Source organism: Eptesicus fuscus, chromosome 3 (genome assembly GCF_027574615.1).
Source record: "Eptesicus fuscus isolate TK198812 chromosome 3, DD_ASM_mEF_20220401, whole genome shotgun sequence".
NCBI classification, from domain to species: Eukaryota; Metazoa; Chordata; class Mammalia; order Chiroptera; family Vespertilionidae; genus Eptesicus; species Eptesicus fuscus.
The window spans coordinates 81,241,921-81,266,002 of record NC_072475.1 but is presented as its reverse complement, the minus strand read 5'-3'; the positions used below and the strand labels follow the sequence as shown (position 1 = coordinate 81,266,002).

Genomic DNA, 24,082 nt, shown 5'->3' with positions numbered 1-24,082 from the left:
TTAGTTTGACATGAAACCAAATTGTGAAAAAAGATGGCAGGGTAAATAAATTGGTGTGTTGTTTTTTGTTTGTTTTTCATGCCCCTTACCTGATTTCCTTTAGGATCATCTGGTTTATTTTATGGTTATTGTGTGGAAATGTATGTGGCAGAACCAAACAGCAGTGTGACAGCATTCTAAAGCAGGTGGCTTACAAGGCAGATGTCTTCTATTAAAACATGAGAGAATTGGAATTTTTCAAACACAGCAATTATGGGAGGATTATTTGTATCATCAAAAACTCTAGTATCTTATAAAGGATTTCAATAGTAGATTTCCCCAAACAGTAAACTGTCTCTATGGTCTACCAGAGGGCATTTAAAATATTAAGCAAATTATATATAAATAGTCTACAATCATGTATATAGGCTTAACTATTAGAAAAGGAACATTTGTTAAGGTAATTGCATTCCACACAATTTTCTTAAATTGACATTTTAGTTAACACATGCTTTAAGTGAAAAAGTCATGTATTTTGGCATGTTTTACCAGAATTTCTGATCAGGCTACTGTAGTGTATATTTCCAGGTTGCTACAAACCCACAAAGAATTTCATAGCTCAGAACAGAAATAGAAATCTTCTTTTTCACTTGTTTTATTTTTCCATATCTGTGTTACCAATCAAATGCAAACACTGCTGAAATCCATGAACATTGAAAGTTTTTAATGAGCAGAGAGGTCCACATGTGCACCCAGATTCCAACATCTGTTCCAATTTGTAATTGGCTGTAACTGCCTTTGCTTTATGCAAAATGACTGGGATCATAACAAAAATTACTTTTAAATTGCTTGTATGTCTTGGATCATGCATGTTATTTTTCTAGTACTTCAAGTCTTCTTAAAAACCACTGAGGCATAGTTGGGTTAATGCGTATCAAGGAAGGAAATAAAAGGCTAACTCTAAGAGGCTCTGTCACAGTAAGGACAATTTAAGAAAAATAGGGATTTAGCTTTGTTTTCTAGAAGCGAATGCCAGAGTTTTAGTAAAAGGGCATTTTGAGGACTAGATTAAAATAGCGACATAATTTGCAGGGTCAAGTGCAAAATAAAAACAAAGGGTTCCTGGTTCAAAAAACAGGGGGTGGGGGTGGGGGGAGGGGAGTGCCATTAAAGGTACTAAAATATAAAGTTGTCCCCTTTCTTCCAGAGTTTCCCTCTCAGCTTGTCCTGGTGTTATTTTATTTGCTCCTTAACGTCATTAAATTAAATTTGTTTATTATCAGCATGAATTTTAACATTTAGCATTATACTGGGCAATGCTAGTTTTCAGTGCAAATGTAAGTGCTTTAAACTCCTAAGCAGTATCACTGAAGTTGCATAATTTGTAGTTGGTAGTTCATACATGTATTTCATTCTTACCAGAATAGTGGAAATGTACAAAACTAACTCAACTTTTTGTTTCGTTTCTTGATACGTGCACTTACTACCAGTACTCTGCCTTTGACTTGCTTATGAATGTGGAAGAACCTAAAGAAAGGAACTAGGGGTTGCTCTAGCTATTCCTTCTACGTCATCCTTTCCAGCATAAGTAGTTGGTGAATATGAGAAGTAACACGAGTAAGAAAGAATATGATTGGATTCCTTACTCATTTGTGTTTCTTAAAAGGCTATTGCCTTCATTATGCTTTGAACCAAGTTCTGGTTCAAATGGGAAGTGTAGCCTCAGAGCTGCCAGTGTCCCCTCCTAGGCCCTGACTCAGTCATAGGAGTAATATGCTTACCTTGTTCTACCTTTGAGTGTTGCTGAACTCCCAGGCAATCATGGACCCTTTGACATGCTGGGCTAATGGGGCATCTCGAATGCTCTCTGTGGATGGGAGGAACTGAGGACATGCATATTGTTCCAGTCTTTGCTCACTCGCACGCTCCATCCTTCCATCAAACTTCCCTTGCAAAGCACAAAGTCAAAGACAAAAGTATTAACAATTTCAATACGGTGACAGCAGGTTATTAAACCAAGCGTGGCACCCTTCGGGCACAGGACTCTGTGCGACTGCACACGTTTTGTGCCCATCAAGCTGATTGCTGCGGTGACCTCATCTACAAACTGGGGTGATAATCAGATGTCTCGGAAGGATTGCCATGAGGAGTAATTAAGGCATGAATGTAAAGAGCTGAACAACTACCCTGCACATAGAAAATACTCAATACCTGGTAGTTTCTTCATACCTATATCATGTTATATCCCAGATAGAATCAGGAAATGGTTAATGTATTTCTACTAGGAAACTTGATTTAGATTAAACGCATTCCCAACATAAGCTTCACTAAACAGGATATGCTTCCAAACACTTGAGACTCTGAAACACAATCAATGCTCCTTTATCTGTGCTGTGCTCATGAGGCAACTAGATGATAAACAGGCAAAGCTCTGTTTATCCTGAAGTTCCCTGGTTTGTTTTATGCAGTGGTAATTACCCAGCAAGTTATAGCAAATAGAGCAGTGAGATGTCCAGAAAAAAACAAAGGCTCTAGTCATTTAGGGCAGTTGAATTTCCAGGTTGCCTTTGGCTGAGAATGAGGTCAGTTCTGTAAAGCCCTGGGCAGACAAGGCCTCTGTGAACCCAGAATGAACACAACACAAAGATGTGCGATGCTCCTGAGCAAGTGGTGGGGAACTCTTGTTGACTACAGCGTCTGAATGCAGCTTGGAGTAGAATGAGTTTCAGGGTCCAACGTTACTGAAGAAATATCTATACTAATAAAAGAATAATATGCTAATTAGACCGGAAGACCTTCTGGAGACCTTCCAGACGTCCTTCTGGACAAAGCCATGGTGGCGGGGCCAAGGCAGAGGAGGTTAGGGGCAATCAGGCTGGCAGGGGAGAGCAATTAAGGGGGGATCAAGCTGGCAGGGGAGGGCAGTTGGGGGCGATCAGGCAGGCAGAGAGGTTAGGGCCAATCAGGCAGGCAGGCAGAGGCAGTTAGGGGCAATCAGGCAGGCAGGCAGGTGAGCGGTTAGGAGCCAGCGGTCCCCAATTGGAGAGGGTGCAGGCTGGGCTGAGGGACCACCCCCCCCCCCACACCCAGTGCACAAATTTTATGCACAGGGTCACTAGTATGCCCCAAGTGTATTTGCCTTATTACATATATTGAAACCAACCATCCAGCTTGGAAACATCAGTTTAAAAAAGAGCATTTGATAAATTAATAACTCATGATTGAGATAGCACATACTAATTATTTAAACATCATTTTATTTAAAACCTAAATATTTTAAAAACAGATTCTCTATTAATTTATTTCCCCATAGCATATTTTAGGTGAAAATTATAGCAACCTAAACTTGTGAGCTAATTTTAAAACTAGAGGCCCGGTGCACGAAATTCATGTACAGGGGTGTGTGTCCCTCAGCCCAGCCTACACCCTCTCCAATCTGGGACCCCTTGAGAGATGTCCGACTGCCCGTTTAGGCCCGATCCCAGTGGGATCGAGCCTTAACGGGCAGTGGGACATCCCTCTCACAATCCAGGACTGCTGGCTCCCAACTGCTTGCCTGCCTGCCTTCCTGATTGCCCCTAATCGCTTCTGCCTGCCAGCCTGATCACCCCCTAACCACTCCCGTGCCAGCCTGATCACCACTCTGCTGCCAGCCAGTTTGCCCCCAACTTCCCTCCTCTGCCGGCCTGGTTACCCCTAACTGCCCTCCCCTGCAGGGTTGATTGCCTCCAACTGCCCTCCCTTGCAGGCCTGGTGCCTCCCAACTGCCCTCCCCTGCTGGCCATTTTGTGGTGGCCATCTTGTGTCCACATAGGGGCAGGATCTTTGACCACATGGGGGCAGCCATATTGTGTGTTGGATTGATGGTCAATCTGCATATTACTCTTTTATTAGATAGGAGGATAGAGACCTGGTGCACTGGTGGGGGCCAGCTGGTTTGCCCTGAAGGGTGTCCTGGATCAGGGTGGGGTTCCCTTGGGGCATGGAGAGGCCTGGGCAAGGGGCCTGTGGTGGTTTGCAGGCTGGCCACACCCCTGGTGACCCAAACAGAGGCCCTGGTATCTGGAATTTATTTACCTTCTACAATTGAAACTTTGTAGCCTGGAATGGAGCCAAGCCTCCTGCTGGATCTGTGGCTGCCGCTTGGATTTGTTTACCTTCTATAATTGAAACTTTGTATCCTTGAGTGGAGGCCTGGGCCCACCAGAGTGTGTGGAAAGCTTAGCTTCTTCTGTTGCCGGGGAAACCCAATGGTAGCCATTTTGGCTGGGGTTAATTTGCATACTCGCCCTGATTGGCTGGTGGGCATGGCTTATGTAGCAGAGTGATGGTTAATTTGCATATTACCCTTTTATTAGAGAGGATTGTTCATGAAAATGACTGGTTAGATATGAGACTGGCTGAGAAATTATGTAACTAGATAAAATAGGTCATTATAAATACTCATATGTTGCCCTGGCCGGTGTTGTTCAATGGTTAGAGTGTCAGCCCATGAGCTGAAGGGTCACCATTTGATTCCTAGTCAAGGGGATGTACCTGGGTTGCAGGTTTGATCCCTAGCCTTGGTTGGGGCACTTATGGGAGGGAACCAATTGATGTGTTCATGTGTCTCTCTCAGATCAATGTTTCTCTCTATCTCTCTTCCTCTCTTTCTCCCTCCCTCTCTCTCCCTCCTTCCCTTCCACTCTTTCTAAAAAAATCAATGGAAAAAATATCCTTAGGTGAGGATTAAAAACAACAAAGTAATATCTTCATAAAAGTGAGCAATTTCAGATCATACAACAGGTGACATGACCATATATCTTATGCAAGTAGGATTTTCCGTCTCGATTTTAGCATCAGGCTGACTCTCTGTGAGGAAGAGGATCACAGAATCGATTTGATCTGATTTTTAAAAAATCTGTTTATAGAGGAAAGGATTGATGAAGATGTGACATGAAATCCATGTCTAGTAAGATTCTTTTAAGACCTATCCCCTACCCCTGTCCATTTGGTCTTAAAAATCTGGATTTAATTTTCATTTTAAAAACTGAACTAAATTGAACTATGCAAGAAGTATTAACTTTCTGAATTCCTGGGTCCTCTCATCCACTGTGGTTACGATGACTAAAGTTGGGAGCACTGAGTCAGGACATGGGTGTGCTGTGGCAAATGCTGCTCGTTCTCAAAGAATTTTATTGATCAAGTTATTATTATTTCCAGATGCAGAGCCTAAATATCTGATTGTCGTTCGACCTGCTCCTCCACCAAGTCAAAAGAAGTCATGCTCAGGTATTTTTCATTCATTTTGTTTTTTATTAACTCTAAACCAGGACTTTTTGTCTCTTTTCTACCCACAGAAAATATGGAAGGCCTTGGGGAGGCCTTAAGAATGCAGATTAGAAGTTGAAACATGCATAGCAGGCTCTGGGTCAATAGATTAGTAGCAGAACCCAGTGGAGACTTCTCAGGATCCTATCCCAGTACCACCACATGTGAACTGCAGGGCTTTAGGCAAATATGTAAATTCTCCATGCCTCCTTTCTGCTGCATAATTAGGGTCATAGTAAGAATTAAATGAGTTCCTGGATATGCCACACCTAGGCCAAGGCCTGGCACATAGCAAGTGCTCACTGAGAGTTGCTCCTGTTAGTGTCTTTGTTTTGAAATGTGTGACCTCATGCTTGCTATTGTGCCTTTCAGATTTTGAAGGCAAATTTTGATGTCTAACATTTGCTGAAGGATACTGTTTACATTTCAAAGGCATAATTAATTTATATGTGTTGGATTAAATAGACTAGAACTTAGGTTTTATTTACTCCTGATCTCTCCCTTCCAAACCTCTTCTATTTAGTCAAATATAGAATTCCTTTTATGAAACGGCAGTACAACACCCATCTTCCCATAGATAGGACATCTTGAAACAGGAACATAGATGCCATATGAATAAATGAGTAGAATTATTTCCACATGATGAAAAGATTAAAATCCTTCTTGAAATTGCCCCAGTTTCACTACTTAAGTGTATTCTCAGATCAAATGAGTTGCCATTGCTATAACGAGGGACCAATTATAGCTGTGAGTATGATTTTACCCCCTGATACTACACCTTCCTAACTCTGTAAGCAGAGCTGACCTTGTTTTCCAATGTGAACTGTTCTCAAAATAATTATTTCCTAGTCAGACTTATCTTTTATAGTACACTGGACGCCACACACAAGAAAGGATCTTTTTTGTTTTGTTTTATTTTTGATACATCTTTTTTAAGGCATGAAATGGGTGGGAAGAACATACAGATCTTTAAATATACCCAGCAAGGGGTCCTTGACAGCTGTGTGTTCATCTTCCAGCCAAACCTGGTTCACAGAAATCAGTTGCCCCAATCCTCTCCCCTCTCCCCCCTCCTTCTGGTGTTTCCACTTCTTTTAAGAGAGGCAATAAATAGTCAAGCATTTTGAAAAATACACATTTCTTTTCCTGACCTTTTATATTTTCCCAAAGCCCAAGGAAAATTTCAATCACTGCTTTCAACTTGTTAACAATAGTTGTCCAGGCAGCTTTCCGTACTCTTCAAGATAAATAATCTCACCATATTTCAAGACTCTATTTCAAAATATTTAACAATAAAGTAAAGAAGCATTGAGTCTGGTTCCATGGGATTTTGGCTTCATATTCATTGAACTGTTTCTTAATGCAAATATGATCATAATACAAATACACAAAAATATATAAGGAAAGTCAAGATGGTGATTGCACCTTAGTAGCACCTTGTAACTTCATTTCATGTTGGAGCTGCTATGACACTGGCCTTAGCAGGCATTTTTCACTTTGTGATGACCAGTGCAGGAAACGGCTTCATCTTGCTCAGGATATAACGCCCCACCTTTCCTTTCAGGCAGCAGATATCATTTTTGTTTTTGTAATCTGCATTTGAGAAGGATATCATGACTAATGGATTCACTTCCATTCATTTTATATTTGCATCTACCACATAAATTGTAATTATTTAATCATTTTATATTAAAATCAAACTTAGTGAAATAATTATTTGATGGGTCATGTAAGCCGTAGGTTCCCTTGTGAAAGAAAAAAATGTATCTTTGGTCTTTAAGTGGCATCATATTCATAAGGTGTGAGCTAAACCAATGATGCAGTAAAAAGAAAATTAGATTACAATTGCCTTTGGTGTGACTTGGGCCACCCTTGAAAGTTCTGTAGGCTGAAAGTTATATTTATCTGTAAAATAAGATTACATTAGTATTACATTAGTGAAAATCAACTCAGGGGTGGAAAAAGGCATACCAGAATCACCTCAGGGATTTTTAAAACTACCAGTGCTTCCTCATTAACCCACACCACTCATTTTAGATTCTAATCTGCCCATCTTGGTGCCCAGACTTGGACCCTTTATATCACAATCTTACAAGGTACTATGATGGGTGGATTGGAAAAATCTACAGAGAAGTATAAATGCATGTTTGCAACCAAGTAAACAATAACTATCATTGAAAATTATTTCAAATATCTTGTAAAAGTTCAGCAATGTTACAATGAGGCAATTTATCATCATTAGGTTATGTATTTTCTGGGCTCAGAAGATTTTTTTCACTGAAATAACAATTTTCAGAAACTTAAATCTAATGGAAGCAACAGTGTGACACAATTTTCAAGGGCTTTTGGCTCAGATAAGATCCACTAAGCTCATACAATGGGTACCTTCCTACCCACTGGTTCCCACTTGCATTAGACTAAGATAACACAAGTTGTTCCTATAGCAAATACAACACCCATAGTCTCATGAAATGAAATGGGAATCCAATGAGAATACAAATATATATGTTTTATGTTAGCTCTATGCAGTTTTATGAGGTCTGCTATTGAATTTTTTATTTTATTCACTCTGATTTTTTTATGAGCCAGTGTTGGTTTCTATGGTTGAGGATCTTCCCTTCTCTTTTTCACTGTTTCCATTCTTGCAGTTTCACATATTTTGAAAATGTGAAATGTCTGGCCTCTATATACTTGAAAAGAACCTACAGTGGTTTATCAGCATTGCCCAAGTCTACTTAGTCCCATCGGAACAGCTGTGCTTCCTGTTACTCCTACTCTCCCAGCATTGTTAAAAGTGGATCTGCATTTTCCATTTGGATACTCGCTGTAAAAAATATTCTTATTTTAATGGTATGATGGGGATTTTACACTCCAAAATAGGTTTTAAAGAAAGAATATTCCTACACCTAGATGCTAAGCTTTCTTTTCTCAGATGTTATTTCACACTAATTCACAGTCCCAGGGGGAAAAAAGCATGTTTTTATTTCGTGTGTAAAAGAAATGGAATGAGTATGTATATATACATACATACATATATGTATATGTGAATATAGTATGTATATGCATATGAAAATGTGAATGTTTTTATTTTACTGCTAACAGCCAAGACCTCCATATTCATCCCTGACTCACAAGAAAATAAAAACTAGATATAATTTGATATAGTTTATATGTATATGTTACACATATATGAATATATACATATACACACATATATACACACATAAATATCAAAAAGGAATATTTCATTTGATTCATGCTTAAATTAATTGTCAAATAATTAGTAATATTTGTGCATTATATAAAAAGAACTTGATACTTTCACACTTTTCTTCATCTTACCAAGTCATCTTCATGCATTTTATCCCAATCATGAAAATACACTAAGTGTTACAGAATTAACCTGTATGTTACCTCCGTAGGCAAAACACGCTCTCGCAAGCCTCTCCAGCTGGTGGTTGGCACTCTGACACCAAGCTCTGTCTTCCTGTCCTGGGGTTTCCTCATTAACCCACACCATGACTGGACATTGCCGAGCCACTGTCCCAATGACAGGTAACTCATCATAATGGAAGACTTTATTTTTCATCTGAAAAGTAGTGCCTGCTTTTAATAGTATTTGTGCGTGCTTTTAGAAGAATGTGTAAATATCAGGAGCATCAGCATTTACAGGTCACCTCTTAGCTGTCCAGCCCATTCTGGATGTAAGGGGAATGCAAAGGCTTACCCTTAAGGGAGTTATCACCTACCTGAATAGAAACATGTGCAAGTATGTTTTCTGTTTTCTTTTTTGATGGATTTCAGAGAGGAAGGAAGAGGGCGAAAGAGATAGAAACATCAATAATGAGAGAGAAAAGTTGATTGGCTGCCTCCTGCATGCTCCTCAACTGGGCCATGTGCCCTGACCAGGAATTGAACAGTGACCTCCTGGTTCATAGGTTGATGCTCAACCACGGAGCCACGCAGACTGGACAGTATATTTTCTCAACAAAGAGTAAACTGACAGGGAGAATAAGCCACATGGCAAATGGAGAGTATCAGTGAGAAGTGTAATGGAAGCTCAGAGGATGAGGCTGCAGGCAGTTAGAAAAGACTGTTAAAAGTTGGAAAGGTAAATGTCCTAGAGAAATATAGTCGCTTTCTGTTCACCCTTTGCAAGTAAAAAGGGTGGATCGTTCCACTACTGACAAAAATAAAAAATAAAATAAAAACTTAGAGAGGTCGTTGGCTCCCAGGAAAGATGTATATTTATTTATTTTTTGCTTTGTTTGTTTTTGCCTAACTTTCCCATTTACATTCCCATAAGCAGCACAGGAAGGGTTCCAGTTGCTCCGCATTCTCACCACGTTTTGTGTTGTCAGTATTTTTCATTTTAGTTATTCTAGTGTAGTCCTCTCTCATTGCCATTTTGATATGCATTTCTCATGTACTAAGGTAGTGAGCACTTTTTCATGTATCTTTTGGCCAAATATCTATTTGTGTCATGCTTATTTTTGTCTAAATTGAACTAAAAAGAAAGACCTTTAAAATGTTTATAAGTGCCTTTCATATGACTTTGATTAGGAAATCTAGATTAAGAAAAAAATTAAATTTCCCTTCACATGTCCATCCTACAGTTCGGAAGGAGACATTTTTGGGGAAAGGCATGTAGAAGATATTGCCAAAACCAATTTTAAAAAAAAATAATTTTGAGATGTTACAAAGAATCTGAAATATTTTTTATTTCACCCACTACTAAACCCATACTTATTTTGTTTGGAAAATGGACTCTTAAAAGAACATGCTTTCTTGTGATAATTCCAGTTTCTAGTGGATTGATCCAGGGTGACAATGCTGAGAAAATAAACATTTATAAATTGCTTTCTTTTTTAAAATAATATTTTATTCTCTTATTTTTAAAAAAGTCAAAAAGTGGGGAGGGAAAGAAGGAAGGGAGGAAGAAAGGACAGAAGGAAGGAAAGAGGGAGGAAGAAAAGAAATTTGATACACTTGTAGCAAAATGCAGTTATTCAACTTGCTTGATAAATCACGGAGGTTCAGTAACCTGCAAATTCATATAGCACAATATGGATATGATTTCCTCCCCTGTCCTCAAGCCTTTCCTCTAATCTTACCTGGTCTTACTGACCCTTCCATGAAAGAATTTATCTAATGACAGATTCTAATCGATAACTGTTGTCATGGACCGACAGCACATGCAGGTAACGAATGTGGAGAAGGTAGAGGAGCAGATATCCTGGTGGAACTAGGATTTTAATCAAGGCAGGTGGCTCACAGGCCCAAGCTACACAGACCACACATGCACATCACCCCCACCCTCTAACACCCTGGCTCTGTCCTTTTCATCAAGTAGATGCACTCATGCCTGTCAAATCACAATATTTAAAATAAAGAATTCTATTTCAAGTAAAGTTTCTTTAAAAAATGGGCAGGAGATGGGGTTTGGGGGCGTAATGGGGGCATAAGGACACATATGTAATCAATAAAGAAAATAAAAAACAAATAAAAAATTAAAATTAAATAATAGAATGTCAAGATGCTATGGACAGAAATAGGAAATTGCTAAGACATGACTAAAAGGGAAGAATTAAATAGTAATGACTAAAAGGAAGCACTTGGAGTATTTGTGAATTTCATTTAACCATGCTTCCTTTCTCCCCAGTATAGTTAATAAAGAGCTGACATTTTAGTCTTTGTGGTATTTGAGAAAAAAAATAGTAGTCCCTACTAAAAAGCTCTGGAAATGCTGTACTCGGTATAAGCAGCCAAATAAATCCACAAGAACAACTCTAAATTAGTGTAATTGTAAGCAGATTTGGAGAAATTCACTCTCAGATGATCATGCAGATGTTTTTAGAATTTAGACTAATCTAGTAGGTTAGAATAAGCAATAATAGCTATAGGGAATGATTGCTTCTCAAAAATTGGAAGGTTAATACAGCCGAAGTTTTCCTTCAGGAGTATCTTCTTACAAAACCATTGAAATCTGAATGCCCTTGGCTTGCTACAGAAATACCAACTGTTGTTATTTTAATCCATTGGACTCTAATATTTGGCCCCCTGTGTAGTCTCTGATTTAAACACACACACACACACACACACACACACACACACACACACCAAAAACAAAACAAAAAACTTTCACATTGTTTTGTTGGATAGCCTCATATATCCTACAAATGCAAATAAATTTTTGGAAAAGTTTTTGCCTTTTACTTTGCTTTTGAACTTCCTATGTCAAAGCTCTGTGTAGTAAGTTTTCAGTGAGAAAACCCCTGTTTTGTTTTGTTTCAAACTTGGGAATATTAATTAAATGTTGATTTACTCTTTTGTGGTACATGTTTCTATTCCTATTGGCATAGGGTTCATATGGGTCTCCCTGTTTTTAGACCCTTTTCTTAATTCACATTGGAGAATAGATGTGCTTAATTTATGGGTTTTATTCTTAATGAACTTTGAATGGAAGAACGTTACACTTATCCTTGATAAATCTAATGTCAAAAGAAAGCTTTCCAAATTGGCCCAGATAAAGAGTAAAACATGTTTTTAACCAAAATTTACTTTGCCATTAACAACTTATTTTTTCCTTCCTGTGTTTCCAATTTAAGTCGTTTAAGATTGCTTTAGTTCTTGCTTCTTTGCCAACTTATTGAAGTTTTATGATTCATTTAGATATCATTTTCACATTTTCTAACACTTTCATATTATATTATTTACTCTTAATAACATTATTTTCATTTTTATGGTTTCTATGTCAATTCTTACTAATCACTATGAAAACAACTATAACTTCTGCTCTCTCCAACTCGAGCATATTATTTTATTTACTATAATTTAAAACACTGATTCCAATGAAGTTTTTGAATTGAAGGGATAACAGGAAGAAAGTCCAGGGCCCCCTAAGTTAAACCCTGCTCTATTATAAACTGTGTGGCCTTTGGCAGGTTACTGAAATGCTTCAAATTTTGGTTTTCTCATCTTTAAAATGGGAGTAATAATAGTAATATCTACTGGGGTTGTCAGATTTAATGAAATGACACCATAAAAGGTGGCTAGGTTCCCATAGTGTCTGGAATGCAGTGAGCACTCAATAAATGGTGCTTACTGTGTTCTGCTAGTCTTGATGCTTTTTATATTATTGCCTTATGTTATATTTATCCATTTCTCCACTTATTATACTGTCACTTCAGACAAGCTATTTCATTTTAGATAGCACTAAAATTACTAGAAACTTATTTTATTGAGCTTAAGCCAGCCAGCAGTAGGTAGTAATAAGGAAAAGAGATTTGGGAAATGGTTGACCAGTTTGAAAATTATTGCAAAAGTTCAAAGATAATGAGGACCTAAACTGGGTCCTTAGGAATAGAGACGAGCCAGGTACAAGAGGAATCATGCAGGAAAAGTAACTAGCCTTGAGCACTGATTGGACATGAGGGGAGAAGAAACCTGAAAGGTTTGAAAAAGAAGATGGATAGATTTTAAAGTAGTTATGAAATTTATGAAGGAGTAAGTCATTGGATTTGATCCTAAGGTTTTACTGTACTAACAAGTCAGACACCACATTGCAAAGAGGATTACTGGGGTGGTGAACACGATACAATACACAGAAGATGTATTATAGAATTATACACCTGAAACCTATATAATTTTATTAACCAACTAGCGTTCCCGTTGCAGGAAAAATCCTGCAATAGGATTTCCTGCTGCACTCTACCCTGCCCTGCCTGCTCTCCTCCCTTGTCCCCCGCCCTGCGTTCTCTGCCAGCCCGCTCTCCTTCCTTCTCCCCCGGCCCCTCCTCCACTCCTCCCTTCTCCCCCGGCCAGCCTTCTCCGCCAGCCCGCCTGCTTTTCCCTTCTCCCCCAGCCCCGCCTCCGCTCCTCCCTTCTCTCCCGGCCCCGCCTCCGCTCCTCCCTTCTCCTCCCCCTGGCTTGCTTGCTTCTCCACAGCTTTGCTCCCTTCTGCAGCTCTTGGCTTCTTTCTACGCTGTCTTGATATGCAAATTAGCCGCCATCTTTGTTGGGGTAATTTGCATATTCATCCTGATTGGTTGGTGGGAGTGGCTTGGGCGTAGCGAAGGTGCAGTCAATTTGCATATTTGTCTATTATTAGATAGGATGTCACTCCAATAAATTCAATAAAAAATAAACATTTTAAAGCCAAACAAAACAAAAACCAAAGAGGTGTAGGCATTATGAATGGTAAGAAGGTGAGAGAAAGTATATTACTTTCAAGAATTTGTGTTAAAAGACAGTGGCAGGAGTAAGAAGTAAGCATCAGTTTTACTTTGTTTTGATAGAATAGAAAATATTTAAACATTTAGACTTAAAGAAAGGTCCTTGAAAGATCAAGAAAATGGTTGGGGAGCAGATTGAATTAAGACATGGAATAAAATTACCAAGTTGCTTAATTTTCAGAAGGGAGGGGCAGGGAGAGAGTGAAGGGGGAGAGAGACACTTTCAGAGGAAGGGAGTGAGGACAGAATTTTTATCACTAATCACAGTCTCGGTGTGGCAGGAAACAACATTGATGAAGGGGGTTACAGAAAGTGTACTTTGATGTGAAGAGAGGAAAAAAATGTGTGGAATAGATGTTTTAGGAAATATAGTAGTAGTTAGTCACATAGAAATAAAAACATTGCTGGGGAGAGGGGGGATTAACCGGGGAATTTATATGCATACATGCATAGCCCATGGACATAGACAATAGTGTGGTGAGGGCTTGGGAGAGGTGGGTGCAAGGTAGAATGGGTCGCTGGGAAAAAATTAAAAAAGGGACATCTGTAATACTTTCAACAATAAAGATAATTTTTTTAAAAAAAGAAGACATTGCTGTAAAGGTATGGAAAGCACCATAGATGGCCTGCCATGTGTACCAAGCCAGATAGTTTGTGAAAGACTAACTTTATTTTGACATTTTTTCCATTTCTCCACTTAGTATAATTCACTGTCATCTACATCACAAATTTTGTTTTTGGAGTTTCTACCTCAGGTTTTACCCTATGTTCTGCCTTTGTATTTTATTAGACTAGAATGTCTGATGGGTAGCTAGAATAAATTTTTAGTAACAGACATAATCTCAAAGATCATCTAGTCCAATTCCTTTCTTTTTCAATGGAGAAAAATCTATGCATTAGTGGGCAAAGAGACTCTCCCAAGGTCACACTACTAATTTGTAGCTGACAAATATCCAAGCCACTACCTGCCTTCTCTACCACATGTTGAGGGGCTATGGATTTCTTTAAGCTATAATAATAATTCTTATCATTATTGAGACTATTGAGGACATCAAAGCACAGAATAATGCCAGCTGAACCAAACACTGCCTTCAACAGTTTCATACTTAGTTGGGGTATGAGATGTGCTCTGAAAATCCAAATTGCTAGAGGAAGGCTTTCCAGAGGTCTTCTCTGATGACGACATTCATGGGCTGCTACCTGTCTAATAGACTTGTTGCCCCTCCATGCACTGGTGCCTAAATTTTTTTTAAATATATTTTATTGATTTTTTTACAGAGAGGAAGAGAGAGGGATAGAGAGTTAGAAACATCGATCAGCTGCCTCCTGCACACCCCCTACTGGGGATGTGCCCGCAACCAAGGTACATGCCCTTGACGGGAATCGAACCCTGGGACCCTTGAGTCCACAGGCCGACGCTCTATCCACTGAGCCAAACCGGTTTCGGCTGGTGCCTAAATTTAATCATCCACAGTAAAGATGCAATCAACACTTAATCCTGGGTGTCCTCCAACAATCATGGGAAGTCTGTGACGGTAAATACACAATAAAACAAAAGATAAAACGCCTTAAATAATGCTAAAAGGAATTGTGATTCCTTTTACACGTCTATTTTGCATAATTTACCTGTCTTTTACCATCTCCTTTTGCCAAGCATCACAGTAGAAAGATAGTCCAATGCAATACAAAAGGTATTGACCTTTTGCCTGGCTCTCTCACTGGTTATCAGACGTTAGACACTTCTCAGCCTCTCCTTTTCTTCCATAGTAATTCTTGCTCTGCTCATTTCAGAGTTTATTGTATGGATAAACCTAAATAAATAAATAAATAAATAAATGCCTTGAGCCTTCTGCACATGTACAATGTAGACATTTATTGTATTTTCCTTCAGTTCGCACTGGTTTTATAGGATTCGTGAGTTTTGGTAAGTAAAACCTTCTGTAGTGACCACTGAAAACTATAATGATAGACCTAATTGTTTAAGCAAGGTAACTCCAATAAATTCAATAAAAAGAAAGAGAAATAAACCAATATATTTTGGTGATTGAATCATTGGCCAATCAGAGCAATTATATTCTAATTTTAGAATGACCCTGTGAACACCTAAGTAACCATTCTAGTCATTCCAGAAATATTTATGAAGTATCTGTGGTGTGCTAGGTTGTGCAGGACTGTTTATTATCACAGGCCTATATTTTGCTTTAAAATCAAGGAAACTTCTTTAAATAAGTAGTTTTGTGTACTGTCTCTTTTAGAATTTAGAACTTGCCTATATTACACAATTATCAAGTAAACCAATGTGACAAGGGTAGGAAGCTGACTGAAGCAGAGGCTAATATTAAATATAGCCTTTGGAGTAGATAAGAGGCTGTGATGTTTTGTTAAGAAATAAAACATTCTGAATCTCCCTGTGATTTCAAAGCATCACATTTTGGGTTTTCAACAGAGTTTATACAATTCGCTATAGAGAAAAGGATAAGGAAAAGAAATGGATTTTTCAACTCTGTCCAGCCACTGAAACAATTGTAGAAAATCTGAAGCCCAACACGGTTTATGAATTCGGAGTGAAAGACAATATAGAAGGTGGAATATGGAGTAAGATTTTCAACCACAAGACTATTATTGGAAGTAAGTACCTGAATTAGCTTTCTGTAATATTTTTATTTTCCCCCTAATGTTCAAATTTCTAATTATGTATTAACTGTATGATACCAGTTAATTCCCATCTTCTGGTATTTGAGAAAACACAAAAATAAACAGAACTTGTTGAGTATTGTTATTTCAGAATCTATCTTTTATGAGTGTGTTTTTTAAATGATACTAATATTTGATGCTGCCATTGATAACAGTTCATTGATTGTTATAGTATTTTAAATCAATCCCTGATCTATGAACACCAATTTAGCTGAAAAACTAACAATATGTGCACATATTCAGATGGAAAGCTACCAGAAGTGAATGGAAGAAGACTTTAGGGGGTCCTGGACTTGCTTCCTGTTATCCCTTCAATTCAAAAACTTCATTGGAATCAGTGTTTTAAATTATAGTAAATAAAATAATATGCTCGAGTTGGAGAGAGCAGAAGTTATAGTTGTTTTCATAGTGATTAGTAAGAATTGACATAGAAACCATAAAAATGAAAGTAATGTTATTTTTTCCTTGTTTTTTTTCAGGTATAAACAAAGTAAATGGGAAAATTCAAAGTACCTATGACCAAGCAAACACAGTGGTATGTACCAGGTTATTTTTAAGAATTTTTTTTTTAATTGTGTTTGCATTGTATTTTTATTGAAATAAGGAAATAGTCCTATTATTGGATACTGAGACTGAATCAACTGATTAGCTATGTATGGGGTGTTAGGTAAAAGTACTTAACATTTTAGGAATTCATTTCTTTTTCAGAAAACAGAGTTGGATTAAGACAAGATCATACTAAATTATTTAAATATCTAAAAGTCTGATATTCAATATAGTTACTCCAGTACTTCAGTATTCTAGGTATTTTGAGATTATGTTTATTATCTTCTGTCTTGTGGATTGTTTTTTTACTATAACATATTCCAAGAGCAAATTGGTACATGCTCTACTTACATTGCTACTGATCAAATCTTCATCTATTTTCTATCACTTCCTACACATACATAAGAGTTAACTCTTTTCAAAATGATAAAGCAATTGCTTTGTTGTTGTTTTAATGTGCCCAGCCTCTATTTAGTGCAGGGAATGTTTGTGTATTTTATGTATCAGCCAATTCCCATCATCTAGACACCTTTTTCTCTCTCACTTCAGAAACTCAGTCCCTTGTTCTCCATTTTCCCTTCACCTTTCAAAATCTGTTCTCAGGAACCATTCTAACAGTTATGTATTACCTGTTGCAAATGTAAGCCATTGTTATAACCATCACACAGAAGTTTGCATTTCAAATCACATGCCCAATTACAAAGTGAAGGACGTTATGTCACTGAGCAGGTAGAGGAAGCACTTTGGTGAGAAGAGGGGAATTTGGTCCTAGCTTTGGTTACTAGGTATTGAAGTATTCAGCCAAGGAAATATCCCATATTCAGGTGAACATGCAAAGACTATTCATGGTTGCATGTGTGCATGTGATGTATATGGATGGATATATCTTTGTGTCTAATTAAATTAGTCCACAGGATACTCCATTGATTAGATAGTCCCATGGGGGAAAAAGGTAGTACATACCCCATTGGAAGAAAAAAAAATACTGAATTCTTTTCAGTGACAAATGGGTTTGGATAAAATAGAACTGAGAAATAATCTTGCTGAGGTGACTGTTTCTGTGGTTTGAATTGGCGGAAAAGTGTGCATATTGGAGAATTATCTAATCATGATTATCAGATTATTATGATTGCCCAGAAAAGTATTTTGATGTATTTCAAACAATAATATTAAAAAAGGAGATTGCAGGTACATTCCCAAGCCATAAATCTTGTTTTATTTTTCTTTCCTATCTTTTTCCTCCTCCCCTCCCTCTCTCCCTTCCACCTTCTCTTCCACTCTCCCTCATCCCTTCCTCCCTTCCTTGTTTTCCTTCTCTCTTTCTTGTTCTTTCTGTCTTCCTCTTTCTTTTTTTCTTTCCCTCTTTCTTAAGTTTTAATTTTTTCTTAATTATTTAATTCATATTTAAAGATTTAGAATATATAAAATTCAAAAAGAAATATTAACAAAATTTTCTATTACACTGCCAAATGACTAGTAATAGAACTATTTGTGGTCTACTGTTAAAACTTCAGAATATTTTTTTATTTCTAAGAATATTTTTATTATAAAATTAAAATCATGCTATATAATTTTAAAGCTCACTCTTTACTTAGCTGCCATATGACATAGCATATTCATGTCATTAAATTCTATTCATATACGTAATTTTAATTGCTGTATATTACATGATCTAAATATGCTTTCACCTACCCAATCAGTTTCCATTTTGTAGACATTTAAGTTATTTCTAATGGTATTTTAATTGTAAGTGATGTTGCAGTGAACATTTATGATCATAAGTCTTTATTCACATTTCTGATTATTTCCTTACAATAGATTCTTAGAATGGGAGTTAACAGTTTAGGTATTTAACAGTTTTTTAACTTCTTAATATGTCTAGTCAAATTTCTTTCCAGAAAGGATAAACCAATTTTTCATCTTGCCAGCAATGTATAAGAGTTATCTTACTATAGCATCCTGATTATTAGCATTCTGTATCTCCATCACTAAATTTCTAGCTAATGTAATAGTGTAAAATGCTTTTTTAATTTCTATGTCTCTGCTGATAAAACAGTACTTTCTTCACTTGTTAATTAGCCATTTGCATTTTTCATTTAATGATGTTTATCTTGGCTCTTGTTTATTGGGCGTCTCATGGTATTTGTTGAATAGTTTAAAGACATAGGTTAAAGATATATTGTAATATCATCTAGAAAAATTATTCTCAAATGTGTTATCAACTCTATGAGAATTTTTGAAATAGTCAAGACTTGAAATTTGCTTAATCAAATTATTTATCTTTTCCATTGTCACATCTTTAATTGCATTATATTTTAGAAAGCCCTTTCCTATCCAGAGAGCGAGAAATCTTTTCTCCCCCTTTTTAGTTTTATAAGTGGTTTGATTTGGTAATAATTAAATTCTAAACTATGTGTTTGGTTTTTCTCTGTTTTGTATAGTAAGGGTCTATATTGATTAAGTTATATATTTTTCCCAAATAATTGATCAATTGGCCTAGTACCAAACATCCATAAAGTCCCTTTGGCTTTGTCTCTCTTAAGTCCAATCCTGGGGATTCTCTTCTAGAACAATTCTGTCTTGTTGTGATGGTTTCCTAGGAAGCATTTCTTATCTCCCGGCCTCTTGGATGTCATGCTTTGTCTTACATGTGACTCAATGATATCATCTCATCATATCCCAATCATTTGTATTTCTTTTGGCAGAATATTCCATTTAGGTTGAGTTACTCAGCAAGATTGGGAAAGATGATTGAGGTTTTTTTTTAACTCCCAAGGAACTTGATTTCTTTTTCACATCACAATAGCCATGGCAAGAAGAGCTAGGAAGAAACTTCCCGCATCTGTGACACAGAGCCAGACACCTTATCACTTCAAGCTGTGAGGTGGAGTTACCAGCAGGCAGCTTGATGAAATGGGGTTTGAAATTCTTGGTTATTTCCACATGAAAACCTAAATTAATTGAAAAGATATTTTAAGGCTTCTCTGTGATGTTTTCTTCTTTGTTACGTTCTGGAGGGCAGAAGAAAATGTTCCGCAAATTGCCATCTGTGCTCTTGGGTAGCTCAGGAACACAGGAAAGTTGGAGAGAAACCACTTGGGAGAGCCATAACCATCTATTATGGCCACTTAGAATTGATTCTAAAAATTGATTTGATACTTTAGAGGAATATTTAATCCAAATAAAGTCCATGTCATTCCAAATACTAACCCATCTCTTCCCTGAGACTGATCTTAGAAGGCAATATTTCAAGAGATACTGAATTGATTCCAGATGTTTTACTTTTAGAGTTTTAAGCAAAAGATACATTAAAAATTGTTTTTATTCATATATGCATGCTTACACCTAAAACTTATATCCAGCAAAAAGTTCTTAACATCTTCTAAAAAGAGGTATTTGAAATGGGAACAATAATCTGAACTTTAGGCTACCAATTTTAAAAGATAAATACTATTTAGGATAAAAAAATTGGCTGTTGATAGATATTTTTTCAGCTCCAACGCACACATATTACAGTGTTCTATTGCTTCTCCAAAGAAGTGAATGATCCTGGTATTAATGTGTGTGGCGTGGGGAAATGATTTAATGCAGTTTTAATCACTACAATAAAAGAGTTAAGTACAAAAAATTTTAATGTTGAACTCAGCCCCCATCTTAAGCATATGGTTATTATAAATTGTAATCCATGTCTGTAAGCACGTGTCCTGCTGGCATGCTCGGTACACTTGTGCCAGGGACAAGAGCAGGAGTCTCTCCTGTTTGGTCAGTGACTTTGTTCTACCAGTTGTAAAATACTTTCAATGTTACCCCTGCTTATACCTCTAGAAAAATCAGTGAAAAGGTATATGCATAAACAAAAGCATTATTCTTTCAATATAAATTGTATTACTTGAGATTCATGTAGTTAAATGAAAAAACATGTTTTTATGATAATTGTGCTGTTTTGTCCATGTTGAGAATATAGAACACTGTTTTTATGAAGGTTAAATGTTTGCGATTAAATGTTTACTATTAGGTTTTATTATATTTAAAATTTTTAAACAATGGCGAAAAGACATAACCTTAATATAGTATCTCTACCATTTAAAAATCTTAGTTATCTAACTAGTTCACTGAACAATCAATTTTTTATGTAGCATTTATTAACCGAGACTTTAAAATAGAAGCTTAGTTAATCCAAATCTCCTTAGAGTCATTGTTGCCCTAATATATGACATCCATTTTCACCCTTAAATTTTTCCCATGAGAGATCCACCCATCTTTTTTAAAAGCCACATCTATTATTGGTAAAAAGAGACGTGGTGCTAATCTTTAAAGTGTAAAGTTACAGACCAGTGAAGTGAATAGGAAGAAATACCTTGTGGTCCGCACCCATACCTGGAAATTGTGTACAGTAAATACATCAGGTGTCCTTCCATTCTTAGTAATTGTTGTCCTAAGCAGAAACTTGAAAAAATTACATTTAGGCCAATGATATCACCAAAGGTATATGTCTGATTCCTCCCTAGCTGATCAGAAATATGAAGACTTTCATAAGTAGAATGTGAGATTCACATTTCACCAGATGTTAGATTGAATCAGTAGGCTTTGTAGCTTTCATTAGAATATCCCCAAAAACGAATTAAAACCAGAATGCAACATGCCCAAATTCTTCTGATGTGGTTTGGCTTGTGAGCCATTTGACATTTAATTTTAAGCAACCCTTAGCCATTGCCCAAATGGACAGCTCCTCCTCATCTCAGAACCTGAACATCAAGTTAAATAAATCTGCAATGAATATGCTGACACCACAATAATACCAAATTGACAAACCTCTCAAGAATAACCTGCAAAGAATAGCATCCTGGCGCCATCACTAGTTGTATTAAAGCTAATTTTCAAAATAGCACCAGGGGAAGTTAGTACAATGCAGGGTGGATTGGAAGTCCCTCGTCCTGTGTGGCGGCTGCCGCTGTGGTTATTTCTGGACAAGCATAGGTTTTCCCTAATCAGGATGAAAAAGCTGAATTGGTCATCGGGTCATTGCCTTTTACCTCTTCAGTGTCAATCTCTCCCTTGAATCTCACCAACTGGGTACTCAGCCACAATGTTCCCAGAAAGATGGTAAAAGTGAATTCCCTTAACCAGTCACCCTGCTCAAGATATATTACAACCTGGGTTCTCAAGGGACAGAATATCTGGAAACTCAGTAAAAAACAAAACACAATAATGCATCTCTTATAGAGCAGGAAGAAAATATGCTTACTTCCTGGTATATAGCAAATGTTTGAAAAATACTTGCTGAATGGCAGGGTGAGAGCTAAGGAAGGAAGTGGTGATGGGGGTTTGCAGCTGGAATGGGGGTCAGAAAAGCTGCAGAGAAAAGAATCAGCAAGCAAATGACCTAAGAAAGAAAACTGGTACCATGATGGTGTCCATAGACATCATATTCTGCTGAGGCCACACCAGCTAAACTGTGCCGCAGCCTGTGGGACTCTCACCGCCTCGTTCCCCACCCCCACAGCCTCCACCTGCTGCACTGAGATTTTTATACAGATTGATAGCTGTTTATAACAGCAAGTCTGAAATGGCAGGGACAGGTTACTGGTACCTTCTAAACAAGCAAGCAAGCAAACAAGCAAACAAAAACACTATTCCTGAAACAATTCGATTAAAATTGGGTTGCAATTGGTTAAACACCGTTAACTTGGAAATTATCACAATACTTCATTTTCCAATGAGTCCAGGTAACAGACATTTCCCTACACTTTTATAAGAAAAAACAGGGAAAGGATTCACAGTATGGATTTCTTCTTGGGAATTTTAGAGCCTTCAAGATAGACACACAGGGACTCTCCTGATGCCCTTTAAAAACCTGCTTACAGAAAAGCAGCTACCTGCTCAATAGTCCAATCCTGGTGCATCTTTGGGTTGCAGAAGAGGCGAGAGAGTAATTATAGGTCTAAAAAGAATAAAAATAATTGGATTCTGCAGCTAAATAATTTCCTTGTTTTTTGGCAGCACATATTGTACATACAGTCTTTCTATCCTCTTAGTAGAACATGGGTCTAACTCAAGTAAGAACTCCAAGAGAAACTTTGTTCCATCCATGTGAAGAGTGAAATATTTTCTATTTGTCCTTGTAAAAAAATTGTTTAGAAAAATCATCTCAGCAAAAGAAATGAAATTGGAATAATGCAACTCAAAGGCTCAACCCAGCGACATGCCGGCCTTTCTGCTATAATATGATGTCTCCCTGAAAAACTTCACACTCAGCAAAACGGGCATTACATTCAGTAAGACAAAGCATTCAAAATTCTTTGGAGCTGTAGTCACAGCTCTAGCAAAAACCATTATTCATGCCCGCGAGGATGGTGTGGCTCCCCCAGTAAGTGCTCCCATGTGACTGGAGGTCCCTGCAGCAGGCGTTTGGAATTCTGAGAAAGGAGAGGCCATGGACTGTCAGCCCTTTCACGGGAGCAGGGCAGGGGGAAGTAAGGTGGACACGTGAGGCAGTGCCATGGGGCTGACTGTCCCTCTCTGCGGAAGGCTCCTGTGTACAAGTGCTCATATTTCATTTTCTTATGAAAAAGGTGAAAGATATCCTACTGCCAGTGCAACATCAAAGCTGAGATTTGTTTTCTCTCCTCCTGAAGGTTATGCTTCTATTACTACTTTCCTCCTCCCCTTGCCTGGGAAAAATCATATACAAATTATATTTACAATATTTTCTCTTTACCGATAGTAATATGTAGGAACTGAACATATTGATTAACTTTTTCTAATTATAAATGTACTTCATTCATGTAAGAAATTTGGAAAATAGAGAAAGGTATATGAAATAAAATTACTATCAGCTTATAAAAATAACTACTGTTGGGAAGTCAGAATTCTTGATGTTGAATCTATTCCTCTTTACTATCTACCACCTCCTTACTTTATTGTCTTATAAGTTTCTTAATAAAATTTCTCTTTTAACAGCAAAAAAAAAAAAAAACAAACCAACTACTGTTAAAAAAAACAAACTATGATCTATTTCCTTCTGGCCTTTTGTCTATACATATTTGTTATAAAATCAGGTTATGTTGTGGTTACAAATTTGTATCCTTTGTATTTATAGCATGCATATTTTTCTACTTTATTAAGTAGATGTCAAAAACTTGAACCATACTTTATTTAATAAAACCTCTTTTTGGATAATGAGATTGTTTCACATTGGGGAATAAACACCCTTACACATAAAATATTATTTGTATCTTCAATTAGTTCTTTAGGCTAGGTTGCTGGGCGTCTTAATCCATTAGGGCTACTATAACAAAAATACCGTAGACTGGGTGGCT

General features: G+C 37.2%; 1 protein-coding gene, 1 long non-coding RNA gene and 1 other non-coding gene across 6 annotated transcripts in view; 2 read left to right on the top strand and 1 right to left on the bottom strand.

The window, feature by feature from the left end:
- The window catches only part of ABI3BP (ABI family member 3 binding protein), a 256,673-nt gene that overhangs the window by 87,203 nt on the left and 145,388 nt on the right, over window positions 1-24,082 (top strand). For both annotated transcript variants that reach the window (XM_054714049.1, XM_054714048.1), the window contains exons 3-6: window positions 5,182-5,250; window positions 8,712-8,844; window positions 15,970-16,151; window positions 16,697-16,752. In XM_054714049.1, the coding sequence (XP_054570024.1) occupies window positions 5,182-5,250; window positions 8,712-8,844; window positions 15,970-16,151; window positions 16,697-16,752 (440 nt within the window). The remainder of the gene's footprint in view (window positions 1-5,181; window positions 5,251-8,711; window positions 8,845-15,969; window positions 16,152-16,696; window positions 16,753-24,082) is intronic.
- LOC129148610 (uncharacterized) lies at window positions 1,767-22,682 on the bottom strand. Of its 3 annotated transcripts, none has more exons than XR_008555602.1 (4): window positions 22,626-22,682; window positions 21,141-21,209; window positions 15,150-15,334; window positions 1,767-1,927 (listed from the first exon to the last, which is right to left on the bottom strand). It is a non-coding gene; the product is annotated as an uncharacterized LOC129148610 (long non-coding RNA). The 3 variants fall into 3 exon arrangements; XR_008555604.1 differs by having other exon boundaries at window positions 15,150-15,301; XR_008555603.1 differs by lacking the exon at window positions 1,767-1,927 and adding an exon at window positions 10,064-10,122.
- Window positions 9,394-9,481, top strand: LOC114229049 (small Cajal body-specific RNA 24). Its single transcript, XR_003615145.2, has one exon. It is a non-coding gene; the product is annotated as a small Cajal body-specific RNA 24 (non-coding RNA).